Source organism: Budorcas taxicolor, chromosome 7, assembly GCF_023091745.1.
Source record: "Budorcas taxicolor isolate Tak-1 chromosome 7, Takin1.1, whole genome shotgun sequence".
Lineage (NCBI taxonomy): Eukaryota > Metazoa > Chordata > Mammalia > Artiodactyla > Bovidae > Budorcas > Budorcas taxicolor.
In genome coordinates this window covers 53,339,032-53,362,889 of record NC_068916.1, presented here as the reverse complement: position 1 = coordinate 53,362,889, position 23,858 = coordinate 53,339,032, and the positions used below count along the sequence as shown (strand labels likewise).

Below are 23,858 nucleotides of genomic sequence, written 5' to 3'. Positions count from 1 at the left end.
CATTGTTAGAGAAATGCAAATCAAAACTACAATGAGATATGACCTCACACCGGTCAGAATGGCCATCATCAAAAAGTCTACAAACAATAAATGCTGGAGAGAGTGTGGAGAAAAGGGAACCCTCTTGCACTGTTGGTGGGAATGCAAATTGATACAGCCACTGTGGAAGATGGTATGGAGATTCCTTAAAAAACTAGGAATAAAACCACATGTGCCCCAGCAATTTCACTCCTAGGCACACACCCTGAGAAAACCCAAACTGAAAAAGACACATGCATCCCACTATTCACTGCACCACTATTTAGAATAGCTAGAACTATTAACATAACTAATAACATCAACAGATGATTGGATAAAGAAGTTGTGGCATATATACATGATGGAATATGACTCAGCCATAAAAAGGAATGCATCTGAATCAGTTTTAAAGAGGTGGATGAACCTAGAGCCTATTATACAGAGTGAAGTAAAGTCAGAAAGAAAGATAAATATCATATACTAATGCATATATACAGAATCTAGAAAGATGGTACCAAAGAATTTACTTATAGGGCAGCAATGGAGAAACAGACATAGAAAACAGACTTATGGAATGGGGAGAGGGGAGGAGAGGGTGAGATGTATGTTGAGAGTAACATGGAAACTTACATTACCATATGAAAAATAGATAGCCAACGGGAATTTGCTGTATGGCTCAGGAAACTCAAACAGGGGCTCTGTATCAACCTAGAGGGGTGGAATAGGGAGGGAGATGGGAGGGAGGTTCAAAAGGGAGGGGACATATGTATACCTATGGCTGATTCATGTTGAGGTTTGCCAGAAAACAGCAAAATTCTGTAAAGCAATTATCCTTCAATTAAAAAATAAATTAACTAAAAAAAAAAATGCACTGGGGAGTTTTAAGGGTAGAATAGGCACATTACCTATAAACTAGGGTAATGACATAAAGGAGGGGGTCAGATGGTCAGGGGAGGACTCTTTGAGGGACTCACTCGGCTGAGTCCCCAAAGATGAGATGAAGCCAACCCTATGAAGAGCTGTAGCAAAGGTGTTCTAAGCAATGGAAAGGTCCTATGGCTGGAAAGTGCCTTGTTCTGGATCCCTAGGTAAGCCAGCCTAGATATGCTCTCAGAATGCAGTGTGAGAACCGGCACTGTTTTCCTTAGAACTGCCCAAGTGTTCATGGCTGCTGAGAGGCAGGAGTGATTGGGAGGAGGGGAGGGAGAGACAGGAGGACACGCGCAACGAAACAACTCGAGTTGGAAATGGGGACAATTCATGACCAGAGGACAGAGATCACCGACCTCCACTTAACACCAACACTTATCTAAAACACTTTTGTCCAGTCCTGCAACAGATACTTGAGGTTAGACTCAAGGAAGAATTCCCTGTTAGAATTCAGTTGTCTGCACAAGAAAGTTCACCTCTGGGTAGTGAGGTGCTCATGGAATGTGTTACTTTTAGAGCGGTTTTTGACAAGTCAGCATCAGAATCTTGTGAGCAGACGTGTATAAAATCAAGCCACCAAAACATTAGTGACTAGAGTATGAGGCCCAGTTTAACTTTTAGAGATAATCCCCAACACATGGATTCATCTCCAGTGAGAAAGTCAGAGATTCAAATGTAGACACTGCACAAAGACTATTTTTACAGTATCTATATTATTCCTACCTTATAAAAGGTGAAATAGTCATTAGAGTGGCAACAGCTGCAGTGATCTGGGGCCAGATGCTGTTGACAACTAACGAGCTCATTTAATCCTTACAATGTTCTCAAGCAAGTACTGTTATTCTCACTTTATAAAGGAAGAAAGGGCTCGCTTCGGGGCTCAGCTGGTAAACATCTGCCTGCAACATGGGAGACCTGGGTTCGATCCCTGGGTTGGGAGGATCCCCTGGAGAATGGAATGGCTACCCACTCCAGTATTCTGGCCAGAAGAATTCCATGGACTGCATAGTCCATGGCGTCACAAACAGTAGAACATGACTGAGTGACTTTCACTTAACTTCACTTCAAAGGAAGAAACAGAAGATTTAAGAGATTGGGCTAAGATTATAGTCAACTGTCCACCACTGGTTAAGAGCAAAAGAGTCCGCACTGGCTCAAAGTTCTAACCCTGAGTCTAATACTTTTTATTTGGATGAGTTATTGTTGCTTTCTGTGTCTCCTTTTTCTAGTCTATAAATTGAGATATTACTACATACCTCATAATACTACTGTGAAGGTGCAATGAAATAGTTTGTAAAACACATAATAAAAGGTTCTGACATATTAATAAACAGTTAAATGGTGGTAAACGTGTTACTAGTTATTATGTTCAAATGAATGCAATCAAAAAAAAAAATGAATGCAATCATATGCATTCAATATATGAGATGCTTCATTCTGTGGCACTCAAAAAAGACATCCACTTTCTGGCTCCAAGGTTCTGCTCAACCTGCAGGAAAAGAAGGCAACAAGCAGAGAGATGAGAATGGAATCTTAAAGACAGGAAGAGAAACGGGGCAACCTATGTAAATACTCTTAAGGAGCTAATGATGGCATAGCTGTAAGAACATTCATTATAGACTGGTTAATGAACATGAAAAAGAGAAAAACCACCTAACCGTCCAAAAGTAGGCCATTAGTAAGTCTTGACAGAGCATGCCTGGAATATTACATAACCACTAAAAACAATCTCAGATAGTGTATAATCATAAGGAAAGATGAGCATAACCTGAGTGAAAAAGATGATAAAACCAAAATGAGTATCTCTAATCAGTACTATTAGTGTGATTTGCATTTTCCTCTTTTATTCATCTGTAATTTTTAAGTTATATCTAATTGACACGCATTACTGGTATAATCAGAAAAAATACAGGTTTGTTTTTGGATTGCTTAATTTTTTTTAAAGAATTAGTTTATGTGATGAAAAAGGCGAGAGATATACACCTTAGAAGAAGGCTGAAGGGGCGTCCTGTTATTTTCATACTATCATGCCATGTAACAACTTTGTGGGTTGTTCAGCTGGAGGGAGGGAGATATAACCCACCTGATCCAGCTGTCATTTAATTATGCCCAAAATATATTATTTCCAGAGATTATACTAGTAAAGACTGAGATGTCATACCCCGTTTCCTGACCTATTCTAAATAGGTTTCTAGGTCTCTAATCAGCATTATAAATATACATAATTATATCTGGATCTGTTCAACTAACCCAAATAACATGCTCTCATTCAGCATCCCCAAATTTATCTTTATGAAATACAAATCACTGGCCTACTTTTGTTGAAGATAATCTTAACAGCACCCCTATCTCAATGACAAAAAAATGAGGCTTGCATCAAGTCCCATTAGGGGAAGAAAAAAATATGTTCCTCATCAGAACAGCTAACGAGGGGCCAGACATTTTACACCCTCACTGGTTCTGAGCAGTTTTCACCTCTGGAACCTAACACAGGAAGTTTAACAGGAAACGGGACCCCACACAGTGCTGTCTACAACACAGTGCCAACTCAGAGCCCACATTTCTTCCTGGCACTACAGATTCATAGTCACCTCAAATCTAGAAGTCTTTTTAAGTATAACCCTAGAAACTCTGGAAATTGATTTCAGGTCATTCCCATTTATAAAAGGTTTTGCTTTTCAAAATCAAGAGGTCAGAGATCAGTCACTTTTTTTGCCCTCTGGCAAGGCAAGATGTGGGAAGGGCACAGGGAAAGAATGAGAGAGGGAAAAAAAGCAAAAGAAAGAGAAGGGACAGAAGCAAATGAGAGAAAGAGAAAACAAATAGATGTAGAAAATGTGTCATCTACATCTGGGCTGACATTTCCTAGAACAATCCAAGGTCTTTTGTAGGGAAGAAGGACTTTCATGTTAAGTACCTTAGACACCATCATTTCAGCACAAGAAACTTACTTCTTTACCAACATTCCTAAAATAAAGCCAAAACCCTCCAAGTGTGACTATCCAAATCAGTGTATCACTGAAATTTTTCCCACTCTAGAAATAAATGTTCTTCTCTTCTGCTCAAAACAAGGCATCTACCTACTGGATATTGGGTATTCCTCCCCACTTACACCAGATTACCCTCTACAAAGCAAGATCAAAACAGAGAAAGACAGGATAAAAGAAATCCTAACGAGAGATGTACATGCACTCAGGGATGAGTGTGAATTAGTCCCTGCCACACTAGCACATTTGTCAGGGGTGAACAGAATACAGAAAAACTTGAGTTCCAGATCCAAACACCTTGGCGCTGAAACTGCAGCATTCTGGAGAAGTGCAAATTATCTGAATGCATCAAAGGAAACAGCTGCTGCTGCTGCTGCTGCTGCTGCTAAGTCGCTTCAGTCGTGTCCGACTCTGCGTGACCCCACAGACAGCAGCCCACCAAGCTCCTCTGTCCCTGGGATTCTCCAGGCAAGAACACTGGAGTGAGTTGCCATTTCCTTCTCCAATGCATGCGTGCATGCTAAGTCACTTCAATCGTGTCCAACTCTGTGTGACCCCATAGACAGCAGCACACCAGGCTCCTCTGTCCAGGGGATTCTCCAGGCAAGAATACTGGAGTGGGTTGCTCCTTCTCCAATGCATGCATGCATGCAAAGTCGCTTCAGTCTTGTCCGACTCTGTGCGACCCTATGGACAGCAGCCCACCAGGCTCCTCTGTCCACAGGATTCTCTAGGCAAGAATACTGGAGTGGGTTGCCATTTCCTTAAAGGAAACAGATCTATAGTTTAAAACGATCTAAGGACAAAGCAGACAGGTGAGCACCACACTTTGGGCCCTGGGTTAAAATCTTAAGTGGCTGACTAGAGCTGGGGAGATGGGGATGCTGGCGAAGGAGTGCAGGATTTCTTTTGAGGATGATGACCAAACATATTCTAAAATTACTTGTGGAGATGGGTGAAAAATTCTGTGAACATACTTAAAGTCATGAACTGTACATTATAAATGAGTGAACTGTGTGGTATGTGAATTACATCTCATTAAGTTACTTTCAAAAACCCTAAGGCAGGACCTCCAAGGTCTCTGCCCACCATTGCTTAACTCCATGCCAACACATTTGAGGAGCTCAGTGATCTGACTGTTTGAGGTGTCACAGTAAGAAGCATGAGTCATCCTTCTCCTCCGTAACATTTCACACATCTCTCATTTAAGATAACCACCAAGAAACATTTCAACCTTCTTTTTGAGGGGCTCAGTTCTCCAGATTAGAGGGGAAGGGGAGGAGACCCCAATATTCAAAACTAAGACTTGTGAAAACAAGCCAAATATAGGTTCTTGTCGGCTGATGACCATCTTCAAGCTTGAACTCTGCACCTCAAGTGCAAAATCCCACGCCCTGCTGGGATTCTCCTTTCATCACAGTATGGTGTGCTGCCAGCCAGAAGAGACAGGGGACCGGAAAGCAAGCCAAAGACAGAACCCAAAAGATACGGGGGCCAATAGCTCAGCGCCACTCCAATTTTCTACGCACTGGAGCAGAGCTTCCCACTGGGGAGCTGATTCCAAGCATGCTGGCTATATGGAGAGAAACAGAATTTCTTTCCAGAGAGAGAAGCATCTTGTTGCTCTACACAGAGCTGACAATATGGTGGTTTGTTAACCTTGCACACTGAGCTCAGGGCGGCTTCAGTCAGAGGGCTGGGAGAGGGCAGCAAGCAAAGTCATCTGTGGCTTCCAAGGCCTGGCCAGCAGGCCAGACACCTCTGGGTGTGGCTGGGGCTGGACGAGGCTGCAGATGCCAACGTGCCCATCTCCAGGGCCTGCCTGGTCTCCGCACTGCCCACAGTCAGAGTCATGAGGCTGATGCTCTGCTGGGTACCGGCCCAGGACAGGATTTGTGTCAACATCTCAAGGCACCAGTCAGATACAAATGCAAACCCCCTTCCCTGTCTTTGGAAGAGCATCCTACAGAATTTCTTAAGAAGCAAATCACAAGGGAAAAGCTGCACGGGTCAACACCCCAGGGTCCCAACAGCGGTAGCTGTTGTCTGCTCTGTCACCCAGTCCTTCCTAGGAGGTTGAGAACCCACTGAGATCAGAAGAGAGATAAGGAGGAGCTGGTGCCAGAAATGAGTTCTCCAATGGCACCTTGGAGGCACCCCAGCCCTCTCTGGGTTTGGTGCACAGCTCGTCCTCCAGAGCCATCAGCCAGTCCCTCTGCGGCTCTCCCGGAGACAGGGTTCCCCCCACCAGCAGTGCAACAACAGCTCAGTCAGCTCATTATGCTTCTTCTAGGTTTTTAAACAAAAACCATGCAATATAATCACAGGCTCTGATCCCACATGACTTTAACCCTGACAGGACTCACTGGGGAAATGTGTGTCGTGTGACTGTGAGCAAAAAGTTTCCCTTCAGGAGCTTCCCGGCCTCCCTAGGCTCATGGGACAACTGGATCCTAGGCGTGCAGCCACATGCTGAGATGTTCTGAAACGGGAGAACCTGTACCCTTTGGAGCCAATTCCCCATCATTCCTTGACCTGCTCTAATGGTTCCTTCCAGAGACAAATCTAGAAATGACAGTAGTGACATTCCAATCACAAAGGACTTACCATGGGCCTGCTCACCCCGCTAGTCACGATACCTGTGATAATTTCATTTACTCCTCACAATAATATCGGATAGTGGATATGTATCACCCTCGCACTTAAACTGCTTTCTCTGGTTTCCAAGGGCAAAATTCAAAGGCTTTAGGCAAGCCCTCACCCACACTGCCCAGGAAGACACACCTCATACTTAATCAGAACAAATCTCTCCATCCCTATTCCACCCACCTCTTCTGCCAAATGCTGATGCTGCCCACAATTTTGGCCCCTGCGCTCTCCTCACTCCATGCCAGTGGTTCTCCAACTGTGCTGCACATTTGCAGTACCTGGGGTGCTTTTAAAATTCCCCTGGCACAAGTTGCAACCCAGACAAATTACATTAGAATCTCTGGGGTGAGTCCCAGACTCCCAGTGACTTCAATGGACTGCTTGGGCCTCTGATAGCACCTGGTGAGACCCAAACCCACAGCAGTACCCCCTCTCTCTCTGGGGCCCCTGGCCTGTTTTTCCCTCCACCTAGTAGGTGTCTCCACCTGTAGGTCCCATGCAAATAACTCAGCAAGGACTCTTAGCCCCGTGTCCCCCACCAGTTCAGCCAGGGACACCCCTGTTTCCCCTTCCTTTGTTCTCCTCTTCAGTCACACCAGGTCTTCTGTGAAAAGTGCCATGGTATCTTGATTTTTCTTCTATAATTTATGGGTGTTTGTTTGAATATTCAAATAATGATTCCACTGAGTAAAACAGATTTTCAAGAAGTGCACTCCCTGCAACTAGCTTTGCATACGCCCTGGCACACTGCCACCTACCCCGACGCCAGCACCTGAGTCTGAGAAGCACGTCTCTGCCCTTCCCTCCCTCCTAGCACAATGGCCACATGCTGTCTGTTCTCTGATGCGCCTCTGCTCCAGGACAGCGCAAAGCAGAGGGAAGCTCAAATCACTGATAAAATATAGTTCTATTTTAGATCATACAACAACAAATACTTTTCAATGTAATGATTATGAATTAATGACCACTTGAAGATACTCTAGGAAAAAAATATTACTAACCACATCAAAGCCATGATTTCAGGATGCTATAATGTTCTCTTTTGAAATAAATGTAATTTTTAATGAGTAGACTTTTTCAAAATAAATAAACTGTGATAAGATGGGGCAGAAATGACCTAGGTGATTTTAGAAGACTGATGGTTAGGAACACTGCCTCCCTGGACTTGCCTTTCCCTAAGTCCTCTGCTAGCTCCCCAGAGATCCTCTTAACCTGCCAGGAATCGTTGTACTGCGGACGGTCTGGGCTTCCCTGGCCTCCTGAAGATGCCGAGCAACCAGAGCAGTCACTGTGCTCGCCTCATCCCAGAACCCCACTACCAGGAGCCTTCTATCCCAATGTGAGTGGCCCCAGGCACTGAAACAGAGACCACAGACAACACGTGCCCTCCATCAGGAAAAGTGCCAAGCTCTGCGGAAGAGGCAGCCAGCAGAGAGAGGTCAGACAAAAATGCCCAGCTCCCTTGCCACTTCCCAGAAAAGCTTCACGGACAGACAAGCTGTGCCTACTGGCTCAGAATAAAAGTCTTCTGTCGACAGAGGTGGGAGCCTGCCCTCCTTCACACCTGACAAACCTCCAAAGTAAAGCACACACTGCACCAAGATACAACTCAGCAGCACCCTCACCAGAAGCACAAACAAGCTCTCTGGGGGCCCCACGTGCAACTGATCACCAGGCCAGCTCTGGCTCATTTTAGGGAGCAATTTTGTTGTCACTTCTGATCCCAGAATGAAGTACACACAAACTGAGGAGTAGGAAATGGACAAAACTCGAAGCATTGCTTTACTGCAGTGCCACTCTATGATAAACCAAATGATGAATTTCCTTTCTACTCCAAAAATGTGATTTATAAAATTCAGTTCACTCAGAACTTTTCAGAAGCACTCCTATGAGATATCCATTGAAATGAAAAGTGTACGTACCCTCTGGCCCAGCAGTTCCATTTCCAGAATTCACCCTACAGATGCACTCACTCATCTGCTCATAACAGGTGGTACCAGCAGGTTCACAGCAGCATTGCTTATAGTAGCAAAAGGTTGGAAATTATCTAAATGTCTATTATTTGGTGGTGGTTTAGTCGCTAAGTCACGTCTAACTCTTGCAACCCCATGGACTGTAGCCCACCAGGCTCCACTGTCCATGGGGTTTCCCAGGCAAGAATACCGGAGTGGGTTGCCATTTCCTTCTCCAGGGGAACTTCCTGACCCGGGAATCGAACCCACGTCTCCTGCACTGCAGGCAGAGTCTTTACCAGTTGAGCCACCCAGGAAGTCTGATTAAATAAATTATGTCCATACAGTGCCATACAATGCAATGCTAAAAATGAATTTGCTCTATATGTACCAAAGTTGAATAATATTCAAAATCCATTAAAATAGTACAAAATGCAAATATATGCAAAACAGTGCATATGGCTTGCTACCGGAGAAATATATAAATATGTATTTGCTGGCACATGCATAAATTATATCTGAAAAATACTCAAGAATGGATGAAATGCTGTCTCCAGTAGAAGAACCAGGAATCTGGAGACAGGAGGCATTTAAGGATGCTTGCATTCCTTCCTGTCCCTTCTAAATTGTGTACTATTTACAGGTATTACTTAGTGACATAAACTTTTTAAAAAGAAACATAGGTATGAATTAAAGTAAAAATGCTGTTTTAATTTCATCTCACTTGCTCAAATAATAATCAGCTTGTACACTTGACCCACCAGTGTAATAACAAGACACAGTCAGGAATCTGTTATGGTTTGGACTCAATCTGTTTGACAGTCTCTGTGGCACAGAAACAGCCTCAAGTTCAACTCGATCTACCTGGAAACCTATCTAAAGTCTCACAGGAGAAGCCACTTCATCTTTTCAAAGTGTTCAAATCAGCCTGGAATAAACTTAAAAGCACATTTGACAGCAAGATCAGATGAGCTCTGAAATCAACCTGTGGTGTCTTTACAAACCATATAAAATGGGGTTTCTTGTGGCTTTTCCTGTGTGGCAGCAGCGGGAATCAACCGTAGCTACTGGCTTGGCCAAAGGAAGCCAGCCAGTTAGCAAGGTTTGATCCAGAATTCCCAAGCCCCTCAACCCTTTATCCATCTGGCAAAGAAAACACACACACACAGACACCCCCTCAGCCCCAGGAATCTCCACTTTCTAAATATAGTAACACTGCGCAAGCCTCCAGGCTCACCCCCTGCAGCATTCCGTGCCTTCCTACCAAGGTGAAATGAGCCAGATATAAACATGCCGTGACAGCTTCTGGGCCACACTGCCAAGCTGTTTTCCTTACTATTTCCTCTCTTTCTCCACTCTGCGTTTCTACAAAATGTGTAAACTCCAGGGACTCTAATTTGTAAATATTCCTCTGGCCACTAAGGCTATTTTCTTCATCCTAACAAATGTGATTTCCCTGAAATTTGAGGTTGGAACAGCCTATTAGATATGGGCAAAGCCACATCCCATGTCCCATTTTATCTGTAAGAACTTAGAGCTCAGAAAGGATATCAGACAGGTCCAACGTTAATTAGGACACAGCCAATTAATTGTAATCTCTCTCTCTTTTCTAGCCCCTGGTTCCTTCAGAATCCATGCCAGCACCTAAAAGAAGAGCCTGTCCTGTTAAGGACGCTTCCAATTAAAGCAAAACATTAAGCTTCAGAAACAATCTAACAACACACTTAAAACAGTGCCAGACAAATACCAACTTGACAGGGGTGCCAAGGACCTAAAGAGTCAATGTCAAGGAACTTGTAAAAAACAAAAAAAAAAAAAAAGATGGGAGCTGGCAATAATTCCGCTTTAAGGAATCAACCCCCATGGAACTACTACGAGCCACACAGAAAGGACAGTGTGCAAACCATCACTGTAGCACTTTCTCTGATAGTGAAAAGTGAGGCAATCCAAATATCCCTCAACAGGAGAAGGGTTAAATCAGCCATGGTGTCGCCATATAGCAGTGCTCTCTGCAGGTGTTAAAAAGAATACACTGTATATGTGTACTCTAAGAGGTAATATCAACCAGAAAAGCAAAACACAGACTAATTCATATCCTGTAACTCCACTTAGGAAAACAACAAATACGCACAGAAAAAGGATGAGTTAAAAGAGCACATCGGTGGCTAACTCAGGCAAGGGGGTGCTTTACTCTGTATACTTCCATACTCTGTCATTCTTTTATGAGTGTATGCATGAAATGTGTAATTTTTTGTCTTTGCACGGTAAGATTAGGTCATCCATTTACACTGTTCATCTTCCCCCAAACCTAATCCTTCCCAAGTCATCCTTATTTCAGAAAATAGCACCATCATTCACATAACTGCTCTGCTGCTAAGTCACTTCAGTCGTGCCCAACTCTGTGCGACCCCATAGACGGCAGCCCACCAGGCTCCCCCGTCCCTGGGATTCTCCAGGCAAGAACACTGGAGTGGGTTGCCATTTCCTTCTCCAATGCATGAAAGTGAAAAGTGAAAAGTGAAAGTGAAGTCGCTCGGTCGTGTCTGACTCTTCGCAACCCCATGGACTATAGCTCACCAGGCTCCTCCGTCCATGGGATTTTCCAGGCAAGAGTACTGGAGTGGGTTGCCATTGCCTTCTCCGTAACTGCTCTAGCTAAAAACATTTGAATCATTCTTGATTTTTAGTCTCAAAGCCTAAATCCAATCAAATAGTAGATCTTGTGGGCTTCCAAACACACCCAGAATCTGACCTACATCTCCAACACTGCCCCCTAGCCCAAGGTGCCACTGCCTCTTACTTCACCTATTATACAGCCTCCTAACTGCTCTCCTTGCCTCCATTCTTGCCCCACTAAATTATTCTCTACACAGTGGTCCCCATAATCTCTTAAAGCACAAGAAGGATGATGTCACAACCTTCCCCTGACTTTCCATCACACTCAGAATGAAACTCAAAGTCCCTTTGGGAGTCAAGACCTCGAGGACTTGGCTCCCAGCCTCTCTCCCTGTTCATCTGCCATCGCTCTGCTCCAGCTACACTGGCCTCCCTGCGAGCCCCAGGACACCCCATAATTCCTCTCACCTCACAACTTCTGCATCTGTTACCACAACCTTAAAAGCCCTTCCTCGAGGCCAAAGCTTGGATGACAAGGTAAGAGCAAAGTAAGACTCCATGTTTGTTGAATGAAAGCCTTCCTCTGGTGGCCTAAGATATACAATTTAAAACATACTGGGTTATAATTTTAAAAATTAAAACTTGAGTCAGTCAGAAATGTATGACACTTAACTTCATACTGGCACCTCTCCTTTGGCTAACTTTCAAAAATGCAATGGCCTAGACCGGGTAACAAAGTCACCTTCGTGAACTGCATTCCCCAAAAGCTCCATGGTGACAACACTTTCTCCCTGACCCATTCTCATTTTGTCAATTCATGGAGTTTGTGATCATTAGCTTACGTTGGCCAGCATTAGGAAGTTCAGCCTGGGGCCTCTCCCCAGAGGGACGCTGACTGGCCTAACTAGAGCAGAAATCTGAACCATAGCCTTGTCAGAATCACCTCTCAAGCCCTGGGATGTGAAACTGATCCATCAAGTACATCTGAGGTTGAAGCAAGTAGAAGCAAAAAGTCCCCAAATGAGTGCAAATAAAGTATGCCCAATGGTGTTCACTTACTCATCAAAAGTTTTATGGAAAAAGTGAAAGAATTAAGGGCTTCCCAGGAGGCTCAGTGGTAAAGAATGCAATGCAGGAGATGAGGTTTGATCCCAGGGTCTGGAAGAGTCCCTGGAGAAGGAAATGGCAACTCACTCCAGTATTCTCGCCTAGGAAATCCCATGGATGGAGGAGCCTGGCGGGCTATGGTCCACAGGATCACAAACAGTCAGATACAACTTGGAAACTGAGCATGTACGCACAAAAGGATTAAAGAAACAATCCAAGATATAAACAGTGCCCATCTAAAAGATCTGAACAGACACTTCAGCAAAGAAAATGCACCAGTGGCCAATGAGCTTATGAAAAGATGCTTGACATTGTAAGTATCACAGAAATGCAAAATAAAACAAAGAGGTACCTCTTCCTACCCACTGGGATGGCTACAATCAAAAAGACAGACAATAGCAGGTATTGGTGATAATGTGGAGAGACTGGAACCCCTGGATGTTCCTGAGGGGAATTTAAAAGAATGCCTCTGGTGCAGAATAGAGTTTTGCAGGCTTTTACAAAATTAAACCTAAGTTTATCTATGCATCCTAGTAATTCTACTCCTAGGTGGGAAATTAAATAAGAAATGAAAACATATGTCCATACAAAGACATGTATTTCACAGGCTGAAACTCTTCTGCATGATACTGTTAAGGTCAATACATTTGTCAAAACCCACAGAATATACAACACAAAGAATGAACCCTTGTGTAAACTATGGACTTGAGTTATAACACTATGTCATTATTGTAACAAATGTACTATCTGAGAGAAATGGGTGTGAGAGGCTATATGGGAACTTTCTATACTTTCCACTCAGTATTTCTGTAAACCTGAAACTGCTCTAAAAAATAAAGCCTATTAATCATGTTTTTTAAAAAGGAGGGAAGGGGGAACTTAAGCCTCAAATCAGTGGGCTGAGTGCTATAGATTATTGTTATTTAGTCGTTGAGTGGTGTCCAACTCTTTTGCGACCCCAATGAATATAGCCCTCTGTCCATGAGATTTCCCAGGCAAGAATACTGGAGTGGATTGCCATTTCCTTCTCCAGAGGATCTTCCTGACCCAGGGATCAAACCTATGTCTCCTGCATTGAAGGCAGATTCTTTACACTGAGCCACGTGGGAAATTTTGTACAGATTATAGATGCAATTTATTCAGTCCAATCCAGAACTGAATAACTGAATTAAAGTGGAAGGACTTTTTTTAAAGCCAGTGTTATATGAAAACTACAAAATCTTGTTTGGATAAAATTTGCAGATGTTTATATTTGTATGAGTAATATTCCAAATGTCAGTATTGCAAATTACCACCATTTACAAATAATTAGGAAATGCTTTTTCTTCTTTTATTTGAAAGGTGCTAAAGCAAAGCAAAAGAGCTGAGAAAAAAACTTTTTGTTACCTAACTCCATATGCATTTGATCCTTTAGGACTTGGTAAGTAAAAAATAATATTAGTCCTAAACAAAGCAGGTTGGTACTGAAGAGCCTTTGGGAGTTTATACTATTAACGAAGGATTCATCTCACTACTGCAAAAACCTACATCAAATCCTAAATAAGTACAAAAGTGGTGTTTTAAGCACACCACTCTTGGTGATTTTTTTTTTCCACTCTCGTTTTAATGAGCAAAAAGGACGAACTATTTATCTTAACAAATCAGACCCAGGAACAGGTTTTTGGCCTCCATGTTCAACTCTTTACTACCCAGTTAAAAGAGAATAACTTTCATTCACAAAATAAGTAAGTCGTGGAATGTGATGCATAGCATGGTGACTGTAGTTAATAGTACTATAATTTGAAAGCTGCTAAGAGAATAGATCTTAAAAGTTCTCATCACAAGAAAAAAAATTCGTAATATATGTATGGTGATGGATGTTAACTAGACATACTGTGGCAATCATTTCATAATATATACAAATAGCAAATCGTGACATTGTACACCTAACACTAAAAAAATGTTCTGTGTCAATTATATCTCAATTTTTAAATATTTCAACTGAAAAAAGAAATGTTAGAAAAGTATGCATTTTCTAAATAACATTAAAAAGAAGAGAGAAACTCACTGGTAATCAGTGCCACCCCCAAAGAGCAACTCTACTGCTTCAAAAAGCCAAGTAGTCAGGCACCCTTTACTTATGCCTCACTAGCCTACAATGGGTCTTTAATCCTACGATGATGAGAGCACAAAACTTCAGAGCACAATACAAATCTTGGCTATTCTTTGCAACCAGGACTCAGAGACTGAAAAACAATGGGTACAATATTCTCACTTAATCTAACACCTGCTGCACATTTCTCCTGTCTAGCGTCTACCTCTGAAGAATTTGTATCTTCACTGGCAAAGTGTTTACTGAAGCACTGATGGCTCATGTTTAAGAGAAGCCCTGCAGTCCGTTGCCAAGTTCAAAACTTGCCTACACAACTTCCTAGCTCTGTGACCTGAGACAAGTTATCCTAACTGCAAAATGCAGGTGAATAAGAGTATTAACCTCACAGGACTACGTTAAGGACCCATGAGACAGTGTGTGCACTTAGCATAGGGCTGGGCCCTTGGTGAGTGTTTCGAGAACAAGAGCTGCTGGCAAGGTTCCAGGTTTTCTGTTTGCTTGTTTGTTGAGAAAACTGACAGTGCTCCCAAGGTCTTAACAGCATGTATGTGCTAGAGCTTGACTGAACATCAAGTCTGCCTGATAACAGAGGCCTGGCTCTCTGAATTACACTATGTGCCCCAGGTCTGGGTCTCCTCAGCCTGAACATTACCAGTTCCAAGTTAATTCTGCAGAGTTCACTTCTTAAATGAACTTAATGCTGAGATATGTTCCCCATCTACATAAAGGGGCCAGAAGAGAAGTGAAGTGGCTCAGTCGTGTCCAACTCTTTGCGACCCTATGGACCGTAGCCTACCAGGCTCCTCCGTCCCTGGGATTCTCCAAGCAGGAATACTGGAGTGGGTTGCCATTTCCGTCTCCAGGAGATCTTCCCAACCCAGGGATCGAACCTGGGTCTACCGTATTGCAGGCAGACGCTTTACCATCTGAGGCACCAGAGCCACATTCAGGGATGTATTCTTGGAAGACATCCTGCGAAGGACTTCTATAAAGAGAATGCCCACTAGTATTACTAATGTTCAGAATCCAGATCATTGTGAAATGCAGAAGAGCAGTTACCGGAGGATTAGAAACAATTTTCAATACACTGAAGATATATATGCTTATTCTGGGCATCCCTTGTGGCTCAGCTGATAAAGAATCCACCTGCAATGCGGGAGACCTCGGTTCGATCCCTGGGCTGGGAAGATCCCCTGGAGAAGGGAATGGCTACCCACTCCAGTATTCTGGCCTGGAGTACGCAAAGAGTTGGACACCACTGAGCAACTTTCACTTTCACTTTTTTTTCATGCTTCTTCTAGAACACATCTATTAGACTGGACGTTTAGACTATGGCAATTAATGACAGCTTGCATTATTTAAGAATGTAGATATGAGATAATTTTTACTTTTTTTCCCCCCATAATATGAGGTCAGGGCCCCACTGAGCCTCATGAATGCCCTCTAGCAAATATTATCAAAACTATTTAAATCTCATTCTTTTTTAGATAGTAATGTACTATCTAAACGTTTTCTTCATGCCTTAGCAAAAAACCTTTCAAGTATGACCTCACTTAAGTATACCAGACTTTTTATCCATCTCTCCACTTGGTTCAAGGTCCAAAATACAGCATTTTGCTTTGTTCATGTACAGCTATTACGACAGATTTCTACAACTCTTATTTCTGTTAAAAGATAAATGTGCCTTGAATTTAAGATTTGATATTGACAGACAAATACATAGCAGCTAAAATTAATTGCTGTGTTTTTTACTGGCATTCTTATTAATTTATTTCTGTTAAAATTCACTGTGATTGCCTTCGAAATGTAATGCAGGTCAGAATTACTAACCTCTGAGAATGCAGTGATAAAGGCATATCATACCCAAAAAGCCTCACGAAAACTATAGGCTGAACTAGAGAAACACAGATACATTCATTTCACTTTACTCAAAAAAAAAAAAAAAAGTGTCACCCAACAAGATATCAACCCCAGAGAAAGGCTTTATTCAGTATCACACTCTCTGCCCCAAGTTGACTGAAAGCTGACTGACAGAAGGGGTTGGATCCTTGTCCTAGTTTTGGTAGTCTCTTCCCTGGTGGCTAGGATGATAAAAAATCCACCTGCAATGCAGGAGACTTGGGTTCGATCCCTGGATTGGGACGATGCCCTGGAGAAGGAAATCGCAACCAGCTCCAGTATTCTTGCCTGGAGAATTCCATGGACAGAGGAGCCTGGCAGGCTAGTCCATGGAGTCACAGAGTCAGACACGGCTGAGCTACTAACACTTTCACTTTCTGTATCCTTGAAAGTGCCAGGAACTAGAATGAATCCATCTTTCCATCTCATGAGACAACTGGGTTTTCTCCTAGGACACAGTTCAGTCTCTGGGACCTCACCCCTACTTAAACCCCACTGTAGGAGAGCAGCTTATGGTTCAAAGTTTCCCACCTGAAATTCCAATCAAGAACTCAGTGCCTCAAGTTGCCCACCACCATCTAAGAGAAAACTATTAAAATTACACTCCTGATATACAGAATAGGAAAATCAATAGAGACAGAAAATACATCAGTGCTTGATGAGGGCTGGAGGGCAGGAGAATGGGGAGGAAGGACTTGGAAAAAAATGGTGGGGGCTGACTGTTTATGGGAATGGAATTTCTTTTGGAGGTGATGAAAATATTCTAAGATTGATTGTGGTGACAGCTGCATAGCTCTGTGGATGTACTAAGAACCACTGAACTGGATGCTTTAAGAGGGTGAACAGATTACATCTCAATAAAGTTGATATTCTAAAATGTGAATTCCTGCCCCATCCCTCCCACCTAAGACTATTAAAGTAAGAGAATTCACTCTATCTTAGAAAGAAGTCAAATTGAAAGGGGCATATCCCCAGGAACAAGTCCATAAACCAACTGAAGGTGGAAAGAAAACAGTTCCTGAAAACCACCTCTCAAAACCAAAAGCCTAATTCACTTTCCCAGTTCTATGAAATCACATTTGGTTTGCCATGAAGTCCATGAGACAGACAGAAATGAAGTTCAGTGCACTTGTGTAGACAATTCTGCTATTAGTGACTCTTGCTCTGAGTCTTGACATTCTGGAAGATAATAATAGCTGCCATTAACTAAGCAGCGCTACACACCAGGCTCCAAGCTAAGTGCTTTCTTTACATGCACGTTTCATTTCGTGCTCACAACAGCCCTAGGAGGTCAGCGTGGCTCTTCCCATTTTACACAGGAGGAGCTCAGGCTTAGTGCCTTGCCCAGTAAGTGATAAGGTCAAGAACACAGAAAATCCTAAAACTCTTAATTCTACAAGTCTGAACGTCATCGCCAGCCTCTATTATCTCTCCAGAAAGAAAAAATGACCAAAGCACACTGAATCCTCTGGACTGAGACAGATTAATCAGGTCAAGGAAAGAGTGCTCACAGAAAATGCCTAGACAAATTAGCACAGAAGAAATTGACTGGGAGTCACCACATCAAACAAGAACTTTCTCCAAAGGCAGGAATTTTTGAAATGCAGATCCCAAATTATTTTATTGCTTAGCTGCCATGTGTCCAGCCCAGAGGTTTGAGCTCCAGGGAAAGACTTCTAGGAGTTCGTTTGTTTACCAGATTCTCAAGGGTATTCGATAGACAACAGACCTACACAACATTTCTACTTCACAGTTAAGTGCACAGGCTCTGGAATCAGATAACTTATGTTTAAGTACACTTAACTGCTGTGATGCCTTGGGCAGGTGACTGATCTCTCTGATCTTCAGTTTCCTCATTCATAAAGAGCAATGATCTAGCTGAACTTCAGCAATCCCTGGAGGCCAGTATTATAGCCTCAGATTAACACACAAAGGAAATCTAAACCCAAAGATCTGTGCATACTAATTATAAAATAAAGCCATAAAATTTTAGAGAGGGAAGAGCCTATAAATCATCTAAACCAATGTTACTTTTACACAATTATGTATTTTTACATATATTTTTTTAAACGCTTTACATTTTGCAGAAGTGATAAAGATGATCCAAAGAAAATGAATACACATATACTAGCATAGTAATATACCATGCAAGAAGGACCCAATGATAACACAACGCCTGAAGTTCAGGAAATAATAATCCTCTCCACCCTCTTTAAGAAGGCATGTGGCACCTGTTCAAGCACTAATAAGAGTAGAAGAGAATAATTACAGAGCTGGATATTAAGAGATTAGAACACCTAGCTCTCCCCCAAGTTATAGAGCTGGTCCATTCATTAGACAATTTAAAAAACTCTTTATCACCTGTACTGTTTCCTCCTACCCAAAGAATTCTTAAGTTCCTCCCCCATACACACCTTAAAAATAGTGGCAAGCAGATAAACTGCCAATCACATAAAGGCATCTTCCTCAGACTCAAGGCTAAGATACAGAATGCAAGTCCAAATTCCAACACTCTCGGACCAGGGGCTCAATTCTGGGCAAGAGGAATGAGACAGAATTAAGAGCTCAACATCAGCAGGAACTTCATCTCTGGCTCAGACCCTGCGGGGGACAAAAACAGCCCTGCTCTTAGAGCGGTAAAACTCTCAGCCAGTGATTCTTTCAAGCCTGCTTTCTCATTTGAAAGATGAGTTCTAATACGTGAGATAATTTGTGGGTGAAGCAGTGCCTAGTATGGAGTAAGTCTCCACAGCCACAGGAACAACAGAACAGTCACTACTACATCCTCAGTGCCCAGGGTAATATCGAGCACACGGCAGGCACTCCAGATGTTTGCTGAATAAAGCAGAGGCCCAATTAAAGCCAGTCTGAGATTCAAACAAAATGTGTGGGCCCAACCTGTAAGTGAGCCCCTAACTTACTCCAAACTAGGGGTTACATATTCTAAGGACGGCCCTGGTCATCAACAAAAGAAGAGTCTATTCATTTGCTTCAGGTCACAGCCTCCAACAGAGACCCTGCCTCTGAAGAGCCTCAGCACACCAAAGTTCTACTTTTATTTCACCTCAAAAGACTACCACTTGCTGCCCTGGGGCTCCTCTGTCTTCTTCATCTTTAGAAACAACAGGCTCACAAAATGACATCTCAGGCACTTGACTTTAAGTCTCCTTTAAAGAGACTTGGTGACAATTCTCAGGCCCACGGCTGCACTCTACCAAGACAAGCTTTCCTAGTTGAAAGATATCACCTATTAAGAATTGCAGCAAAGAGAAAGGAAAAGTCAAGTGAAAGACAATTCCACTATCTGCCTTTATGTTATTTCTGATTCTTAAAAATAAAAGATGGACCAAATTATTCTTAAATAGGCAGACAGAAAAGGCACCCAAAAAAAGGAGCTCAGCAATCCAAGGCATCCATCCCTAGAGCACTCGTTTGGCCAGAAGGAGACACTCTCTGGCTCTGCAAATGACAAGGGAAATCATACACAGAATGTAAATTTCATTTCTCCCCTGCCAAAGGGAAATTTGCAAAAATGGGTTTGCAAAAGGTTCGAAAATCTCTAAGGATAAGTTTAAACTTCTTTCTGAGCGAAGATCGAGGACATTCCTTCCCAAACCTTTGAGTTTTCAAGGATATTGGGAGAGGTAAAAAAGGAGTGTGAGGGAGCGAGAGAGGGAGAGGATATGTTCGTTCTATTTTTAAACCCTCGCCCACAGTTTAGAGTAAAGGAACACTCTGATTCTGTACTCCCACCCCTATCACCTTCTGCTAAACACAGGAATCAGAACCTGCACACGTACGTGGCCCTGATTCTAGATCTGGTGGGTTAAAAGCTGCCACTATTCCAAAGAATCGCGAGCTGACCAACCACCCTACCCAGCCCTTTTCTGGGAAGGGAAGGAGATCTCTCGGAGACCCCGGCGGCCCTGAGCAGGCGGGAGTGAAGCAGGCACAACCCGCCTTTTCCTGAGGGGAGGCAGCGCCCCCTTGGCGGGGCACGCTCCATTCCCACGGCTGGGCACTCAGGGGTGAGCAACTCTCCCCCAAGGAAGCCGGAGTCGTGGACGCGAAGGGGTTTCCCAATATGCTACGGTGCTCCAGGCACTCCAGTCCCACTCCTGAGACACCTGTGTGACGCGCACACCCACCCGCGGCGCCCCAGAGCGCTACTCGCGCTCGGTCACCTCTCAGTCCCCCCGGAACGCAAACGGCCGGGTGACGGGTCTCTGCCTTCACTGTCTTGTTGCTAGCTCGCCCATTTTACGTATTCTTTCCGCTTCGCGACAAGGGTCTACACCCGTCCCTCAGCGCCCGGGGGCAGAAATCCAGCCCGGCGCGGGACCCCTAGGTCTGAGCGCCGCCCGACGGCCCCTCCCGCCCCGGGGCACCGTCCCCGCCAGGCTCCCGGGCACTCACTCTTGAGCGCGCTGATGAGTGACTTCCCGTCCTTGATGAGCTCCTTGATGAATTTGTTGGTCTTGTCCAGCTCCGCTTCGTGCGACTTCAGCGTCTCTCGGAAGTGAGGGCTGTCGAGGCAGCAGTCACTGAATTCGAGCGCGGGCAGCCCCATGGTGTCCGCGGCGCCCAGCCGGGGGGCGCGCCTCCCCCGGGGCTCCGGCGGCCCGCAGCCCGGAGCACGCACGCGGCGAGACCCTGGCCGGCACCCCCGACGGCCGCCGGCTCCACAGGTGTGGCGCCGGCTCGGTCTCAGCGCGGGGTCCGCGGGCGCGCGCGACTCCTGAACAGAGCCTGGAGGCGAACGAAGAGCGTCTGCTCCAACGGCGTGTAACCGAGAGGGCGCGGAGCAGGAAGAGCAGCTGAGGACCCGCAGCGGCGACGGGAAGGGAACGAGCAGTCGAGCGAGTGCAGCAGCCGCCTGCCCGCCTCCTTCGCCAGTTCGCTCTCCTGCAGCTTCGAGCGCCCTCTCACAGCAGCCTCGGCCGCCCAGCCGGCGTCCGAGCCGGACGAACCTGCTAGCAATGACCTAATCCCAGCCAAGCCAATCAGAACCCCGTCTCAGCCCTACCCACGGGCCTTCCGAGGATGCCCGGCCCTTCCGCGACCATAACCCAATCAACGGGGTCCAGAGGCGGGGTCTAGGTCGGGGGCGTGGCCCACGCCACCGCCTAGGTCCGCAGCACAAGCTCCGCCCCCTCCCGTCTGCTCTGGGTTGCACAGTCGGAGCCAGAAAGGAACGAAGATTGCTGCCGCATGGGCCAGCGCAGCGGCCGGGATCCGAGCCGGAGACGGTGCGTCTGCATATCTGGGGAGCGGAGGAGCCTAGATGTGCCGAACATGAAAAATCTAGGAATTTAGGGCTGCAGTTCCCCTAAGGCTGAGGCAATCGTGCTTACACTCAAAATGCATTCCCCAGTCGGACACAACTGAAGCGACTTAGCACTCGCGCACGTCCCAGGAGAACCCCGAGCGTACCAAGCGACCACGTCGCCCCTAGACACAAGCTCCTTCTTCCACTCAAGCAAAACATACTTACATCTTAAAATTACCATCTCTTCTGGCCTGCAGTCTTCCCGCCCCCTACAGTCCGGCCCCCTCAAGGCCACTCCTGCTCAAAACCCGCCCACGGCTGCCCCCAACCGAAAGATCTAACATCCTTTCAAGAATTTCAGCCGCCTGTTTTCCTGCTGGGCACCTCACACAATTTTACATAATTACGTCCACTGCCTGTAGTCCTTTGCAATCAATACTGTGAGTTTCAAGACTACGAAATGAGACACCGCCGCTTTCTTGTGCGCTGCGGCATCCCTAACGCCTAGAACAGTGGCTGGCATCTAGTAACAGATATTGAGCCCTTCCCTTGTGCTATATGTGCAACGGCGATTGATAAGGATTTGTGGAATAAATGAATGGATCCGTTCCCGTGTCCTTCTCCACCTTCCACTTTCCTGTCATGTGTTGCCCTATTGCCCTTGGGTTCCACCACAGTAATCAATCCAGGCAGCTCACTAACTGCACCTGTCAGTCTGGATCCCAGTGTCCAGTGCTGAACTATAAAGTGCTAGAGGAAAGGGACTGTCTTTGAATAAATTATTCGTATGTCTAGGAAGGAGGAGCCCTCCAGTTAGGTGGTTTTGTGTGTGTGTGTGTGGCTTGTTTTTTGTTTGTTCGGTTGTCTTTGTTTTTGTTTTTACATAGGTCTGCTATGTGCAGGCACTAGACTAGATACTAGAGATGCAAAGATGAATAACACAGAATGAACCTGTCTGCTACTGGTTAGTGGGATAGAAAAGCGACAAGCAATAGCAATGCTGCATAGTAAGTTGGGAACGTTGAGAAGGCAATGCTAACTCGGGAGCTAGAGAAGTCATCTACATGGAGGTATTGATTTATTAAATGCATGAATGAATGAATGTGATCTGTTTGCCAGTTGTAGCTACAAATTTAGACTTGATAGCAGGCCCAAACAGTTATCAAATGGATAATTAAAAGTCTGAAAATAGTTGTTCCTCAGTTGCCAAGAATGAGAAAGATGTGGAATGGAATTCCATGAAACTAAATCTGCTTAATGCTATATCTTGAGCACTTAAAAGTAGGTGTTCTGGCTCTTAAGTAATACATAACAAATCACACCAAAACTTAATAGATTAAAGCAAAATACGATCATTGTATTTTCTCTCCTAATCTCTGTGGATCAGGAATTTGGGGAAGAGCTTGACTGGGTTAATCAAGATTGCCAGGAGAAATATCAATAACCTCAGATATGCAGATGACACCACCCTTATGGCAGAAAGCGAAGAACTAAAGAGCCTCTTCATGAAAGTGAAATGAGGAGAGTGGAAAAGTTGGCTTAAAGCTCAACATTGAGAAAACTAAGATCATGGCATCCAGTCCCATCATTTCATGGCAAATAGATGGGGAAACAGTGGAAACAGTGAGAGGCTTTATTTTAGGGGGCTCCAAAGTCTCTGATGGTCACTGCAGCCATGAAATTAAGACGCTTACTCCTTGGCAGTAAAGTTATGACCAACCTAGACAGCATATTAAAAAGCAGAGGCATTACTTTGCCAACAAAGGTCCGTCTAGTCAAGGCTATGGTTTTTCCAGTAGTCATATATGGATGTGAGAGTTGGACTATAAAGAAAGCTGAGTGCTAAAGAATTAATGCCTTTGAACTGTGGTGTTGGAGAAGACTCTAGAGAATCCCTTGGACTGCAAGGAGGTCCAACCAGTCCATCCTAAAGGAGATCAGTCCTGAGTGTTCATTGGAAGGGCTGATGTTGAAGCTGAAACCCCAATACTTTGGCCACCTGATGTAAAGAGCTGACTCATTTGAAAAGGCCCTGATGCTGGGAAAAATTGAGGGCCAGAGGAGAAGGGAATGACAGAGGATGAGATGGTTAGATGGCATCACCAACTCAATGGACATGAGTTTGGGTGAACTCTGGGAGTTGGTGATGGATAGGGAGGCCTGGCGTGCTATGATTCATGGGGTCGCAAAGAGTCAGATGCAACTGAACTGAACTGAAGTATAGGGATAGCATGTAAATTTCTTATGAATTTTATCCAGAATTTCCACAAAGACCCCTCACACTGTTGATAATATTATCAGAAGAAGAGAATCAGAATGTAGTAGTATTGAGTACAGTA

The 23,858-nt window shown here is 44.4% G+C and overlaps 1 protein-coding gene across 2 annotated transcripts in view; it reads right to left on the bottom strand.

Annotated features, from left to right (window-relative positions):
- ARHGAP26 (Rho GTPase activating protein 26) overlaps window positions 1-20,820 on the bottom strand; it is a 475,905-nt gene extending 455,085 nt beyond the window's left edge. For both annotated transcript variants that reach the window (XM_052642542.1, XM_052642543.1), the window contains exon 1: window positions 20,667-20,820. In XM_052642542.1, the coding sequence (XP_052498502.1) occupies window positions 20,667-20,820 (154 nt within the window). The remainder of the gene's footprint in view (window positions 1-20,666) is intronic.
- Window positions 20,821-23,858: the final 3,038 nt, after the last annotated feature.